The 15124-nt window shown below is 44.8% G+C and overlaps 1 protein-coding gene across 1 annotated transcript in view; it reads left to right on the top strand.

Moving 5' to 3' along the window:
* The window catches only part of GRK3 (G protein-coupled receptor kinase 3), a 65797-nt gene that overhangs the window by 15048 nt on the left and 35625 nt on the right, over positions 1-15124 (top strand). The window contains exon 2 of the mRNA XM_051785564.1: positions 2214-2290. Coding sequence (XP_051641524.1) covers positions 2214-2290 — 77 coding nt within the window. The remainder of the gene's footprint in view (positions 1-2213; positions 2291-15124) is intronic.

Genomic DNA, 15124 nt, shown 5'->3' with positions numbered 1-15124 from the left:
GGGTGGAGAGGCCCTGGCACAATTGCTCAGAGAAGCTGTGACTGCCCCATCCCTGTAAGTGTTCAAGGCCGGGTTGGATGGGGCTTGGAGCAACCTGTTCCAGTGGAAGGTGTCCTTGCCCCAGCAGCGGATGGAATGAGATGAGCTTTAAGGTCCCTTCCAACCTGAATCAGCCTGGGATTCTGTGATCTCTATTTACTGCTCCCTCTTCGTTTGAAATCAGTATTTTGTTTAGGTTGTTAAAATACACAGAGAGCAGACCCAGTTCTTAAAGAACAAATAAACAGCAAGTTCGTCACTGAATAATTTATCATCTCAAACCTGATTAACAGTGTTTAGCCCTCCCAGTTCTTGTCTAACTTGATGTGGTGGTTGGCCTCCAGAGTTCTCGCTTTGGATCACAGTGTTCATAGATCCGTGTTCCATGTGGGCCTTGGAGATATACAGTAAAACTATTAATAGGATAGTTTCCTGGATGGGGGTTTAGGGCCTTCCAGCAAAGTTCTTGGCTTTTATTATAGACTTTTTTCTGTTCAAGTAATTCCTCGTGCCTCCGGCCCTCATTTGAGAAGGAGTGTGGATACTTTCCTCCTTCAATGGATGAGATATTTGTTAATAATTGTGAGGTTTCTCAGAGGCTCAGGTGATGGGGTCTGTGTGAGCACAAGAGAGGGGATGGTCTCTGAGATCAGCAGGGCTCTGCTGCTCACCATGACTGCACGATTATTTGTTAAAGAAGAGGCCTTAGAAAAAAAATGGATGAGAAATAACCACAGAAATTCAGTTGCTCTTCTGAAAATGTTAAAATTTGTCTGCAAGAACCGACCTGTTCATTTTTATCCCACATGAAATAGTTCAGAGTCTGCATTTTACAAGGATTAGGTGCTCAGTCTTGCTACTACAGAAATAGGAGTGATATTTAATGGTTTAGAGCATCAGTATTTTGTACAAGGTTATTTTTATAATAATACATGGTATCTATGAAAATATCAGTTTTAAAATTGGAAACAGAGAAAGTCCAGTGGAATTTTGACTTGATACTGTGACAATAGAGTTGTTTTATCAAGGCCCAGCACGGCCGGCCTGCATTGATTTTTAAAATTTATGTACTTGTATTGTTGCCCATATGAAATTTTTATAGGCATTATATTACAATGAATATTGAGGTTACTCGACAAATAAAGGAAATCTTTGTTAATGTGGTTTAAATGAGAGATTGTGACATTATAAATTAGGCAAAGTAGATGTTAAGTGCACTGCAGCCAAGTGAGGTGCCTAATGGAGCTGCTGTTGGCTCATTTTCTGCTGATCCCTGGCAGCTCCAGTGTTAAAGCCTGAGGCAGCTCGGAATGACTTGTAAGTTTGTTTTATGGGAGCTAAAACCTGATGCAGGAATAAAGAATCAAAGTGGTGACCAGGATGCCCCCTGGGAAGTGCTGTGACCCCAGAGATCATCCCAAGGCCCAGACCTGACATGGTCCCTGTCCTGGGCAGCCTGTACCAAGGCTGGAGAGCCCTTTAGAGGAAGGAATTTTCCCTGATATCCAACCTGAACCTCCTCTGGCACAGCTTGAGGCTGTTTTATCTCATCCTGTCCCTTGTTCCCTGGGAGCAGAGCCTGATCCCCACCTGGCTCCCACCTCCTGTCAGGGAGTTGGAGAGAGCCAGAAGGTCCCCCCTGAGCCTCCTTTTTTCCAGGCTGAACCCCCCCAGCTCCCTCAGCTGCTCCTGGTGCTCCAGACCCTTCCCCAACTCCGTTCCCTTCCCTGGACACACTCCAACCCCTCAGTGTGTTTCTTGTCCTGAGGGGCCCAGAACTGTCCCCAGCACTGGAGGTGCCTCAGCAGTGCCAGCACAGGGATGGGCACTGCCCTGGTCCTGCTACCACACCATGGATGGTACAGGCCAGGTGCCACTGGCCTTTTGCCCACCTGGGCACATCCTCGGGTCCTTTTCTGATGAGCAGCTCTCCAGCCTCTCTGTCCCCAACCTGGAGTGTTGAGTGGGGTTGTTGTGACCCAAGGGCAGGACCCAGCACTTCACCTTGTTGAACCTCATTGCCCTCAGCTCATTCATCCAGCTTGTCCAGTCTTTTACGTGGATATTTCATTTCATTGATCCTTTTCTTCAAAGTATGGTAAAGGTCTGGTTTAAAAAAAGCAATTTCAAGTAACTCTTCTTTTTTTTCCTTTTCTTCTTTTTTTTTCCTTCAGTATCCGCAGTGTTATGCAGAAATACCTCGAGGAAAGGGGTGAATTAACCTTTGACAAGATCTTTCATCAGAAAATTGGTAAGTCCTATTGCAATCAAATGTTACTCGTGAATATTTTAAAGATTGGTTTGGTTTTTACATTTCTCTGTGATGACTGCTGAGAAATCAGTGCTGTAGATGATCTGAAGAACCATGGAACAGGACTTAGTAAAACAAAGGTCTTCAATAAAACACAGTGTTGTGAAAGGGAAGAAGACGAAGCAAGGCAATCTGTCAACTTCAGGTTCTGGAAAACTACAGGGAAAATAATTAAATTATTTGGAAACATCAAAGAGAAAATTATATTACTTGGTATGGGCTTGTCAACAATATAATGTGTCACATCAGTTAAACTTTTTTTCCTCCACAGAGGTAATGGGTCTGTTCATAAGGGAGCAGGAGTAAGAAAGATCCCAGATGTATTGTCTTGACCCTCTGATATCATGTTCTTGCTCACAACAAGGGGAGATGTGGCCTGGGTGAAACCACTTTGTGCTGGGGGTGAAACTTTGGGAAAGTGGACTTGCGGAGCAGTTGATCAGTATTCCATGGAAGGCTGGATCCAGGGAGTTTGCACAGGAACGTCAGAGATCAGTGTTTTAGTTAACTGTGAGTGCAGGGCTCAAGAACCTCTGTGTCCTGCTGACGTGCTGTGACCACACCGAGGACAAGGGCAGAGTTACAAACTCTCCGTAAACCACAGAAGGGGAAAATTGCAGTGCTCCACAGTCAGATCCAGCAGTGCCCTCCCCAGCTGTGCTGGAGCAATCACACAAACACAGGGTGCAGAACCTCGGGGTGGGTGGACGTGTTTCAGTGACTTGGCTGTGACACGAGCCCTGGGTTGTGTTGGCTCAGCTGTATCACACAACTAAATATAAAATCAGTGTTGTAGCCAGTGAGGCATGTGAAATAATCCTCTTCTGGCAGAATGTTCTGTCCATTCTGGCACTGGATTACAAAATATACATGGACCTGCTGGGGAGAATCCAGGAAAGAGCAGTGGGAATGAGCAGACTTTGCTGAGCAGTCTGTTAAATGTGACCTACAGGGAAGTATTGAAATAGGGTGTGATGTGGGTGGCAAAAGGGAGAAGTGAGGTTGAACATTATTCAAACCCAGAGAAGCTGTTGCAGAAATGATGAGGTTAGTCTATTTTCCAGAGGCTTAATGTCTCAAGTAAAAAAAATCTGGATACAAAAAAACCTGTTTTAGTAGCAGGGTGGGTAGTAAAGCAGGGAATGGATCTCATGAGGGGCTTGTGAAATCTTTGTCCAGCAGATCTGCGGAGTGGATTGGCTGGGACAGCACAGCTGCTCCTGTCTTGCAAAATGAGGATTAGGCTGGGAAGACTCAAGGAGGTCAATGGTTTTATTCCTGTCTGAAATGCACTGAGACTGCAGTGAACACAGTGCTGCTGTACCTGGTTTCCTAGGAAAGGTGGTGACACGGGGGCATCTTTGGGCTGATGTGTGGTCTGTTATGTGTGCATGAAACTATGACTTTGTATTGTGGCCAAAAATTTTACCACATAAATGCACAGATACCTCATTTGCTTGCACTGACACCTCAGTGTGTGCTTCAGTTCAGATGCCTGTGCTGAATCATTAATATTTTGCTGTAGCATGGCACTTGCAAAATAAGCGGAATTTTAAGCAACCAAACACAGCCTGGCTTCAACTGAGCATGTTTGGGGACAGTGAAATGAAGAAGTCCTTTTTTTTTCTCTCTAAAGAAAAAAAAGAAGTCCAACAGGCCAACTTCTATGTAATAGATATTTATATTTATGTAATTGAATGCTTTTCATTACCAGTTGGTTCTGAAAAACAGGACTGTTGCAGTTATTTTGATAAGTTACAGCAATTATTATTAGGTAGCTGGAAGTTTGGGAGGACTAGATCTTTCCTTTCTTTCCCTCATGTTTGTAGTAGCCATTGAACCTGGAATTTTAGAGCCTGGAGTTTCATTAACATATTAGTTTCTTGCCCAGATGTTGAGCTGCAGAGCTAGAGCTGTGCAGAGAGGAGGGGTTTTCTCCTCCTCTCCCCTGGTACTGTCAGAGCAGGACTTGTCCTGGATAACCTGGAAAGCAGGAGCAGTTCTGTTACCGCTTTGCTGGAGTTTCAGTTATTTCTGAAACTGAAGTAGGATTTAGAATGGAATTAAAAAAAAGATTAAAGCTAAGCACGACTGTTTTTAACAGCAGACTTGGCATTGCACTGAAAAATATTCTATTTCCTTACTGTGGTTGTTCATTTAAATTTTATTGCATTTTCTAGCCTGTTCTTTGCCATTCAATTAGCTCTGTTTCCAGACATTAGCATAATTGCTTGTGGTAAAGTACCTGCAGTTTTAGGCAAGCATTATGCAAAAGGCTGGTGAAAAGAAATATGGGGAGGTAATTAAAAGTCTAATCACTTTTTTGTTCTGCTTGTTGTCTGTTTGTACAGCGGGGATGTGGCCAGACCACAGGTAGGGCAGGTCCTGGGTGTGCAGGTGTGGGGTGGAGTCTAAATGAACCCGAGTGCAGTGAATCTCTGAGCTGTGATTCTGCTGGTTCATCCCTTCCTGCCAGCTCCTCGGGGCTGTTATTTCCTCAGCTGAGGAGCCATCCAGTATGCACTGCTGTATCCTCTCATACTGACTATAAAACTGCGTCGTGCTACTTGGTTTTAGCTTGGCAAGTGCTGTAGATGAGGACTGTTAAGCTTTTTTTCCCCCCAGACAAATTCTTCCTCACAGCTCCAGGTCAGTTTTTTCTTTGGTTTTCAGTATCCTTTCAAATGTAAACCCAGGCTTTGATCAGCTGTCTGATACAAGGACTCTGATGTCATGCAGAGTGTTCCTGTGGATGTTTCCCTATGGATGTGTCTAATTATGGTCCTGGTCTTATCATCTGCAAGTGTTTATCTTTAATGAGCCCAAAAATCCTTTTAGAGTCAATGCTTTCCAGGTCCCACTGTCAAAGCTTGGCCTAAATTTCCTCCCTGCCACTTCCTTCAGGTGTGCAACTACACAGGCAGCTTGGGCTTGGAAACCAAAACCTTTAGGATCAGATTAAGAGCAGGAAACTCATCAGGGGGGACAATGGCCTGAAGGCTTAATCATATTTGCATAAACAAACATCTGTTCTCTATTTACATCTTTTCCCTCATGAAGGCAAATAAGCTGCCCTCATCTCTTGACGCTGGCACTGCTGTTTGCTGGAGCGATGCTCCAGAATGATCTTGAACTCTCTAAGAATGGCCCGATGAGTCAGAGGACATGAAGCTCGTTGGAGCACCCAGACGAGAGCTCTGGCAGCACTGCCAGCCCAGCACAGCCGGCTGTTCCTGCAGAAGCTGCTTCCTCCACCAGCAGAAGCCTCTTGGGGAAGTACAGCGTGTCTCGAAGCCGAGTGCGTAACCACCTTAGCTGGTTTTCTTCTTACCACATCCTGTTTGCTACAACACCAGATTATCAGTTTCTTTAGAAAAAGAGACGTTTTGAGATAGTTTTGGAAGTGTCCAAGGCCAGGTTGGAGAAGGCTTGGAGCGAGGTGGTCTAGTGGACAGTGTCCTTGCCCATGGCAGGGGGGTGGAATGAGATGAGCTTTAAAGTTCCTTCCAACCCAAACCATTCTGAGATTCTGGTATCCCAATATCCATAATTTATGTGTAGAATGTACTCCATAACTGCATTAAGATTGCACATGGAGTCCTTCTTGTGCTCCCTTGTCCTGCAGGGTGGGCACCCTTAGAGAGCCCCTGCTCTCAGAGGGCAGGTGGGAAATGAGCTGTCAGGAGTGTGGCTGCAGGGCAGATCAGGGTCTGCTGCAGCCAGGGTGACTGGGGGCATTAAAGGGAGTCAGTTAGGTCATAATGTTGCTTCAGAATAGGATTGTTGGTTCTTAAATGCTTTGGAGCAAACTTGCTGCCACTTATAGTTCAGTGACTCTTGTGTCTGACGCTGGGCTTTCAGGCAAACTGCATCTACCTGTGAGGGAATTCCTGAGGGAATAAAGCTGGATTAGAAATCCTGGGATGTGATGCTAAAGCATCCTACAGCTTCATGTCCTGCTTCGGTTCAGCCTTGGCTTCTCTGATGACTGTTTGGTTCCCTCCTGAAGGCAAATAGGCTGCTCTCATCTCTTGAAGCTGGTGAGATATGGTGGTTTGTCTACACCCCTCTCAGTTTCTCATCTCTTTGCAGAACCGTTGGGTTTGGGTCTTGGGAAGGATGAGAACAGGACACCTTTTAGCAGTTTCAGCAGCTGGTCTTGCTGAAGTGTAAGTTTTTCACCTTGCCTAGGAAATAACTTGCATTTTTTTTCCTTCCTGAAGCTGGATCTTTATTTTCATCACTTGTAGAAGAACTAATTAAACCAACTTGTAGGTGTCGTGTAACGAGTTGCAAACATTTTTTTTTCCCTATTTACCATCCACTTTTGCCTAGTGAGGGATGATCTTTCTTGGGTGATTCATTTCACTGTCTTTCATATCCTCCTCAACCAGCAGGCTCCAAGCTGGAGGCCTCCCCAGCCGGGGTGAGCATTTTGCCATCTGCACCACTGCTGCCTCCTACCCACATGTAGCTGGTGAGGGGCTTGGAGGCTCCTGCTCTGCTCCTGTCATCCTGCTCCCCTCAGCACACACCCTGTGGGTCCTGAGCTCTTCAGCTGAGCTTCCAGAGCGTTTGCTCTATTTTGTAGATCCTTCTGCACAGGGACTTTTCTGCCTCAGCTCGAGGGAAACGTGCTCCTGACCCTTCTGGCTGCTGTTTCCTCCAGCTTGGTCAGGGACAATTTTCTGTTTAAAAAAAAAAAAAAAACCAACCCAAAACTAGGGTGTGAGCAGCAACAGAGGTGTTTTTTGGGGCAATGAATCATGCTTTCTGTTGCTTGTTTCTCTAGTTGTGGACTCATTTCATTATTTCAGAGCTTTGGTGCTAATCATTAGAAAGGAGTTAAAATCTGTTGAGAAAAACATTCTTGCTCTTCCTCTTTGTGCTGGCAGTGTGGCAGTGCACTGCACTCCCCGAGCTGCCTAAAAATAACAGGCTGGGAAAAGTACCTCCCTAGAGCATTATTTAAGCTATTGTTTAATTTAAGCAGAAGATCTATGTGCTGTTGGCATTCTGGACTAATTAAATAGTCCTCTGAGGAAATAACAATGAAGGCAATAAAACTTGGTCGGGAGTAAAGAAAAGCACCTGAGTTTTTGGCTGTGAAGAGAGCAGTGATGACTTTTCTTAGCTGTGTCATGAGACTTGTAGCACTGCTATAATTTTGCTTTATTCTGGTACTTTGATGTTAGATAATGTGCAGCCATATAGCAGGGAAAATCGTTACTTGGTGGGTTTTCTGTAAAATCAAGGAGCCAGGTTGTTTGTTCAAGTGGTTTTTCTCTGGGGTTCCGGTTCTGACTTGGCAGCCACCACACAGAAGTAGACACCACCAAAATTAGGAAGTTGCTTTATGAACAAAAAATGACATTTAAAATGCTGTTTAAAGACCAATCTTCTTTCTTGTGTTATTTCTTATTTTCAATACAAGTTGAGACTGGAGCTTGGGTTGTGAACAGTCTGCAGGAGGCTCTCAGGGATCTGTTGAAGCCGTGCTGTCCTTGCACAGTTCTGTGATCAGTGGAAAACAACACAGAACCCAAACCACAAGTAGATGTCGGAAACTGTGTGACTGTAAACCGAAACAGAAACCATTAATGTGAGACATCTCACAGAGGAGCTGCTCCTTACACCATTCTCTCTGCTTGTATCAAACGGGATGGAACAGTGAAAGAGAGAAAATCCACAGTCAGAGCCTTCTAAAACTCTGCCCCTTCTGCTGTTTGCAATGTTTTTCACCAAATTAGTGTTAGATTTATGATCTGTTTTTTATGTCATAATTTCAGTGTTACTGGAAGCTACATTTCTTTCAAAACCCTCTTATTTTGTGGTAAAATAAAGTGGTGCTTGGCATGAATTACATCGGAGATTGTTTAGAGGGATGTTGATGGAACTCCCACTGTAGATTTTATGTGCATTGGAGTTGTCTGTCTTGATGTCAGGGACAAAGAGTATCCAAAGTCACTATCAAAATGCATGTATTCATCTGGGTTTTTCTTCTGATGATAAATAATTGAGCATTTCTTTGTTGGGCTGCAGCCTGATCCCCTGCCTGCCTTTGTGGGGGGTTGAAGATGCTCAGTTATGTGATTTCCCAGGGGAGCTGCAGATTAAATCTAAGCTTTAAAATAGGAAAAATATATATCCTATCATCTGGAACGTCACATAATGGATAATTTACATATGCTGGTATATTTGCATTTATATGCAGTGTAGTTCTTGGAAGATTTAAGGCATGGAGAAAAAGGTCTTTATCTCAGCAGAGCAGTGCAGTTACACAGTTCTGGGGTTAAATTGTCAAGAATTCCAGGCAGACTGGAAATTTTGAACTGAATCAGTATCATAGGAGAGAAGAAGAGAATATTAACAAATATCACTATATAGAGAGAAGAAGTTATAAATTATTTGAATGACATTTCTCTTGGATGTTTCCAGTGAAGCTTCCAGCAAACACACACACACCTCAGGCAGCCCTGCACCACCTGCAGCGGCCCCACTGTGCACATGTCGTAGGTGTGTTTGGTTTGCCCCAGGAAGCTTGAAGGTAAACTCATTCCTTTAGGATCAGATGGGCCCTGGGTGGTTGGTTCAGTCCTCCCACAGCTGCAGAGCCAAGCCCTCGGTCTCCTGCAGTGGTGGCTCTCCAGCCTCTTCTCCCAGCTCCGTTTGCCACGGCTTTAAGCTGTGTCAGGGGAGGGTCAGGTTGGATCTCAGGAAAAGGTTCTTCAACCAGAGGGTGGTCAGGCACTGAACAGGCTCCCCGGGGAATGGTCACGGCCCCAAGGCTGACAGAGCTCCAGGAGCATTTGGACAACGCTCTCAGGAACAGGGTGGGATTGTTGGGGTGTCTGTGCAGGACCAGGAGCTGGACTCAGTGATCCTTGTGGGTCCTTTCCAGTTCAGGAGCTTCTTTGATTAATCCTGTGCCAAAGGTAGTGCTTTCTATCCACTTGTACTCACATGAGCCTTCTTAGTCCCTTTCTGGTGGAATATTCTCCTTGTACACCATCACTGTTCATCCACAATCCTGATTTCCATCTCTTCCCACCCAGCAATTCCTCAGTCAATCTGAAACGGTTGCACTCCCATGGAGATTTTATCAGTGTGTCTTGAAACAGTTCACAGACTAATTAAGCATCTGAACACCACTGTGAAATAGGGAAATATTGGTTTTCCATGTCTGTATCATGGCATAATAACAACTTTAATGAGATTTACCTGCATAGCTCTGTATTACTAATAGAGCAGATTCTCTGGGCCTGCCAGTACTGCTTATTCCTCTCAGTGGGATAACTCATCAGTAACAGGAGAACAGCTCAGGAACCAGCAGCAGAGTCAGTAGAATCTAAATTACTGGAGCTATTAAGTGTTCTCACTTTCAGCAGTGCTTTTAAGGGATGGAGTGGTCAGGCAGGCACAGGGCAGAGGAGCTGGAGACCTCTGGCTGTCAGTTATCCCATGGATTCATTTTCAAATGCTGCTATTGTTCCATACCAATATCTGTCCTATAAAAGAGCATGGATAATACACATGGCAACTCCCCGGGGAATTGGTCTGGGTTTGCAAGGTCTGGCTGGAGAAGAACATCACTTGGTGCACTGTCAGGAGGTGGGGGATGGACACTGTCAGGCCTCTGAATCCCCAGGCTCCAGAGGGGAGCAGAGCAGGACCCTTGGAGGGCAGCTGGTTCCCTCTGTCCTGGCCCCCTTCCCCGACACCGCTGTAATAACCTGCTCTTACAGGTGTCTGTGGAGATTGGATAGGTGGGGTCAGAAGTCTGCACACCAGTTCCTGAATGTTTCTCAATACTTCTGCCCATAATTTCTGTGATTAAAAGGGGAAGGAGTGTGAAGAGCAGCAGAACCATCTGTTTCTGAGCCTCCAGCTCACAGCAGCTTTCTGAGAGTGCCAAAATGAACTAGAGGAAGGCTCAGAAATTCCTGCAGGAAAATCAACTGGACTCTGTCACTGTTGTTTTAGTGGTTTTGCTCCTCTTTACCTAAGTGCTGTGTGTATTTACTAACTGAATACTACTGGCTTTGTGTTTTGATTTTGACCACAGTACAACAGTTCCTTAATGCTCTGGCAGAACAGTTTGGCTCTTTACGTGGTTCAGATACTGAGCAGAACTTCCTAAGGCAAATACTGGCATCAGGGGTTTGAGACCACCTTTCTACTATGGAATTACTCCATGTCTTCATCAAATGATCCCATTGCCTTGCTCCCCACCAAAAGCCACTCATGGATCTGGGCCCTTTCAGAAGAGCAGAACTGCAGCTCCCAGTGTAGTTTGCGTGTGCAGTAATTGGCAACAGTGAAGTTCATAGCTTGGAGCATGTCAGAAGGAAAAGTGTGATTTTTTTCAACAATAAAGGGATATTGGCTTGTGTTATATAAGTAATTTTAAAATGGTGTGTAATGGAAAAATACTGATCAAGAAAATAACAGCTGTCACGTCCTTTGAAGGGTCTGAATATCCTTGTGACGTGGGGAAAGAACAGAGACAACAAATAACAGTCCACCACCATGACGTTTTTAAGCTGCTCCCGCTTGTTAGCTTGCTAATAGCTTGCTGGAGCTGCTAATACTAGTTGCAAAGGGGTGGGAGTTTCTTCTATTTACAAGTGAAGAGAAGAAGGAGAGCTCAAGTGCTGTGTATTCCTTAATTAGCCTTACTGGAGGAATTTATTCATGTGCTTTGCAATAACTGATTGATTGAAATGAAATGCTTCAGTTCTGTCTTTAGTGGTCCTTAAAAGTTAAAATGTTTTTATATACCTGATTTTAGTGCTATTAGACCATCTTTTTCTTATATATAACCCTAATTTTTCTTTCACCTTTGATATGTTGAATGCCTTTGATACTCGACTTTAGTTGACTGGAATCTGCATGTTCAATCAGGCCTTTGAGGTTTGACACAGAATTTGTGCATACTCCTCCACTGTGTCCCAAACATCCATGCTGGAAAAGCGGTTCAGCTCTCCTGCTCCTCTCCCTGCAGGACTTTAAGGCATTCACAGGTCTGGCAATATGGGAAGAGGGCTGCCCAAGCTTGAACAAGTGTTAATGATTTCCTTGGGTGAAAAACTATTGGAAAATATGCCTGAAAATAAGGATTTTCTTTGACAACACTTAAAACCTTTTAGCCAAAGCTTATTTTCATATAATGATTTCTAGACGTCATTAAACAAGCTACCTGGCAACTTGCAGACTAATTTTGAACTCAATTTGATTCTGTTCTGGGGAAATTGTTCTGTGCTCCCTCACCATTGGATGCATATCCTCTCATGAAATACAGTTTGTTCTATCCTGCTTTGTATGCACAGGAATATGTTTCAGTCTGTTATGATGTATTATTTTTAATGTAAAGTGAATGAACATTAGACTCTATTAGCAAAGAATAGATTAGGGAAAGAAAAGTAGTGGAATCTGTGGTGCCTTCTGGGCTGTGAGGATTTTTGTGGCTTTGGTCCTTGCCAAAGCACAATTCCTATGCAGTTTGCCCTGGTAATAGCAAGTCTCTTTGTTCCTGAAGAAGGAAATTGAAGGTTCTCTCTGTTCTGGAGCACTTAGGTGGTGTTAAAAACCCTGTGCTGTGGTAGCTGAGTATGTGTTCAGTACAGGGCAGGATCTGAACTTGATTGGGTGTTCTGTGACAGCTGCAGCCTGGCTGGAATTACAGTTTTCACATGATTTAATAGTAGACCTCTACCCCTAATGTTTGTGTCTATGACCCAGACCTGTTACTGGTACTGACGGGTCTGTTACTTCAGCCCTGTAGGATCAGGAGAGGTCTTTGAGGGACTTGGGTCAGAGACCTTTAAGCGCCCGGAGCAGGGACAAGCCCTGTGTTGCACACTTTGCAGAGCACCAGCCACATTCCTGATTGGCTTGTGCTGAAACTTTTCCTGCCTGGAGCCGGAGCCTTTGGCTGCAGTGCCGGGAAACGAGCCCGTCTCTGGTGCAGATGTCACTACTTCTTTGTTTGTCGTGATTCCGTATTTATACACAGCACGTTTCGTTAGGATTTGGAAACAGCTTGGTATTTTTGTTCTCTAATTTGCTATTTTGCCTACTAGAAAGAGTCTACATCAGCATTTTGGACCACGTTCAGGCCTGCTGTAAATAGATGCAGCTTCCTTTCAATCAGTGACATTGTGAACACTTGTATTGGGGCTAAATGTGGCTATTTTTAGCTCTGCTCTCTCACCTAGTCACTCCTGTTTGCTTTAATAAGATTTTTATTTACTCCTGTTAACAGGTTATGTGAATCAGATACTCATAAAATTCCAGCTCGAACTAGATAAGTCATTTTCTCCAAGTGTTTTATGATGGAGTTCCTCATTATTATTTTATTTTGTTTATTATTCCATGCTCTCAGCTAATTGGTATTCTGGTGGAGATGGAGAGGTGGTGTTGTGGATGCAGGCGACCTTTAGACTGCTGGAGGAGGCAGATGCAGTGCTGGCTCTCCTGGCTGCTGTCCTGGGGGATGTTGGCAGAGCCATTCCCAGCTGACAGGGGCTGCATGCCTGCCCATCCTGCTGACCAGGCAATCCTGCTGCCATGACACTGGGAGCAGGGCAGGAAAATGCCAGGGAACTGTGAATTGAGAAGGTAGCTTTAATCCCAGCCAGTGGCCCTGGTGAGGCCACATCTGCAGTGTTGGATTCAGTTCTGGTCTCCACAGTTTAAGAAAGACAAGGAGCTGCTAGAGAGTGTCCAGTGGAGACCATGAAAATGATTTGGGGTCTGGAGCATCTCCCTTATGAGGAGACTGTGGGAGCTGGGACTGGTTAGTCTGGAGGAGACTGAGAGGGGTTCCCATCAATATCTCCATAGAAATATCTCCAAGGGGTGTGAGGATGGTGCCAGACTCTGTTCAGTGGTGCCAGTGACAGGACAAGGAGCAATGGCCATAAACTAAAACAAGAAATTCCACCCCAACCTGAGGAAGAACTACTGTCCATGGAGGGTGGCAGAGCCCTGGAACAGCTGCCCAGGGAGGCTATGGAGTCTCCTCTCTGGAGACATTCCAAACCCACCTGGACACATTCCTATGTTGCCTGCTCCAGGTGTCCCTGCCTTGGCAGGGGGGTTGGACTGAATGATCTCCAGAGGTCCCTTCCAACTCCAACAATTCTGGGATTCTCTGAAAGGGCAGTGTTTCTTTATTAAAACTGTAAGAATAGGGCTCTACATTGGGGATTTTATTTATTTTTTTAAAAGGCTCTGCTAGCAAACAGGTGGCTTTAAATAAGCTTGTGAAAAAGGACCTCGTCTGGTTGGAGATCAGCTCTGGGAATACTGGGTTACAGGTGAGGTGTCTCACCTGGATCTGCTCTCCTCACTCCCCTCCCTACCTGCTCGTGAGCATCTGCTGAAGACTGAGCTGCAAACCTCAAGAGTGGCCTTTACCCCTCCTTTAAAGACATTTTACCTGGTAATTAGTCTTAGTGCAATTTGTGGCATTTGGCAAATTTAGCCTAAGATTGTCTGTACCAAGATAATGGGAAAAATAGTTGTCCAGAGGCTGGGAAGGAGGAGGCTGGGAGCTGGGTGCTACCTTGCACTGTGTATGTATTATTGATATCATCCATCACTTTGTTACCAGAGAAAGCTTTGAAAAAATATTTTTCTTTTCCCTTAACAACCAGTGATCTGGTTGTTGCAGAAATTATATAGTTATAGCAGAAGGAATCTTTAAAGCCAAAGCTGTCAGCATCTTTATTTCATAAATAATTGCTGGTTCTTTTTAGCTGTTACTTAACGCTATCATTTTATTAATTCCTGCTTTCTGTTCCTGGGCTTATTTTTCTGTGTGTCGTTAACTGTGCTTATTGTGCTCTTCGTCAGTTCTCCCTGAACTTCTTAAAACTCCTGTCACTTACTCAATGCTGCATCTGTCACTTCGTTTTGCCATTATCCGAGAGCTGCAGTTTCTGGCTGATCATTTTTCACTCAATCCAAGAGCAGCAGTAAAGGAGATTTCCTTTGTGCTGCAAGGGAAGTGCGGGATCCGTTGACAGAATGGGAGGTCGAAACAGAAACAATTCCAGTCCGGAGAACATTAAGCTCTAATCGGATTTGTTTGAATCATAGAATGGTTTGGGTGGGAAGGGACCTGAAAGCTCATTTAGCTCAACCCCCTGCCACGGGCAGGGACACCTTCCACTATCCCAGGTTGCTCCAAACCCTGTCCAACCTGGCCTTGGACACTTCCAGGGATGGGGCAGCCACAACTTCTCTGGGCACCCTGTGCCAGGGCCTCAGCACCCTCACAGGGAAGAATTTCTTCCCTGTATCTCACCTAAATTTCCCCCCTTTCAGTCTGAAACCTTGTCCTGTCAGTCCAGTTCCTGATGCAGAGTACCTCTCCCACTTCCTTGTAGGCCCCGTCTGATACTGAAAGGTGCTGTGACATCTCCACACATCCTTCTCTTCTCCAGGCTGAACATTCCCAGTTCTCTCAGCCTATAAATTTTGGGAATATCTGCTTTTTTACATGGCACTGCAGTACCAAAGGGCCCCAGGGAGGAGCAGAGTGTATCCCACAGCAGCATAAGCCTCCAATTGTTCCCCGTGCCCTGGGCTTGGGAACCTTTTCTTTCTCTGCCATAATTAAATTAAAAAAGTTTGGAAAATACTAAGCAGGGCTGGAATGTTTGGCGTGGCATTGTTGGAAATGTGTGTTGGTATATTTTCACACTCCTCCCACAGTTGTCTTTGTGGTTTGTTGTTGTGTTTTTTTGTTGTTTGTGGGTTTTTTTG

The sequence above is a fragment of the Manacus candei genome, unplaced genomic scaffold, assembly GCF_025592945.1.
Source record: "Manacus candei isolate 608988 ecotype Guabito, Panama unplaced genomic scaffold, ASM2559294v1 h1tg000020l, whole genome shotgun sequence".
Lineage (NCBI taxonomy): Eukaryota > Metazoa > Chordata > Aves > Passeriformes > Pipridae > Manacus > Manacus candei.
Note: the sequence above shows the minus strand (reverse complement) of the source record. Positions and strands in the feature narration are given on the sequence as shown.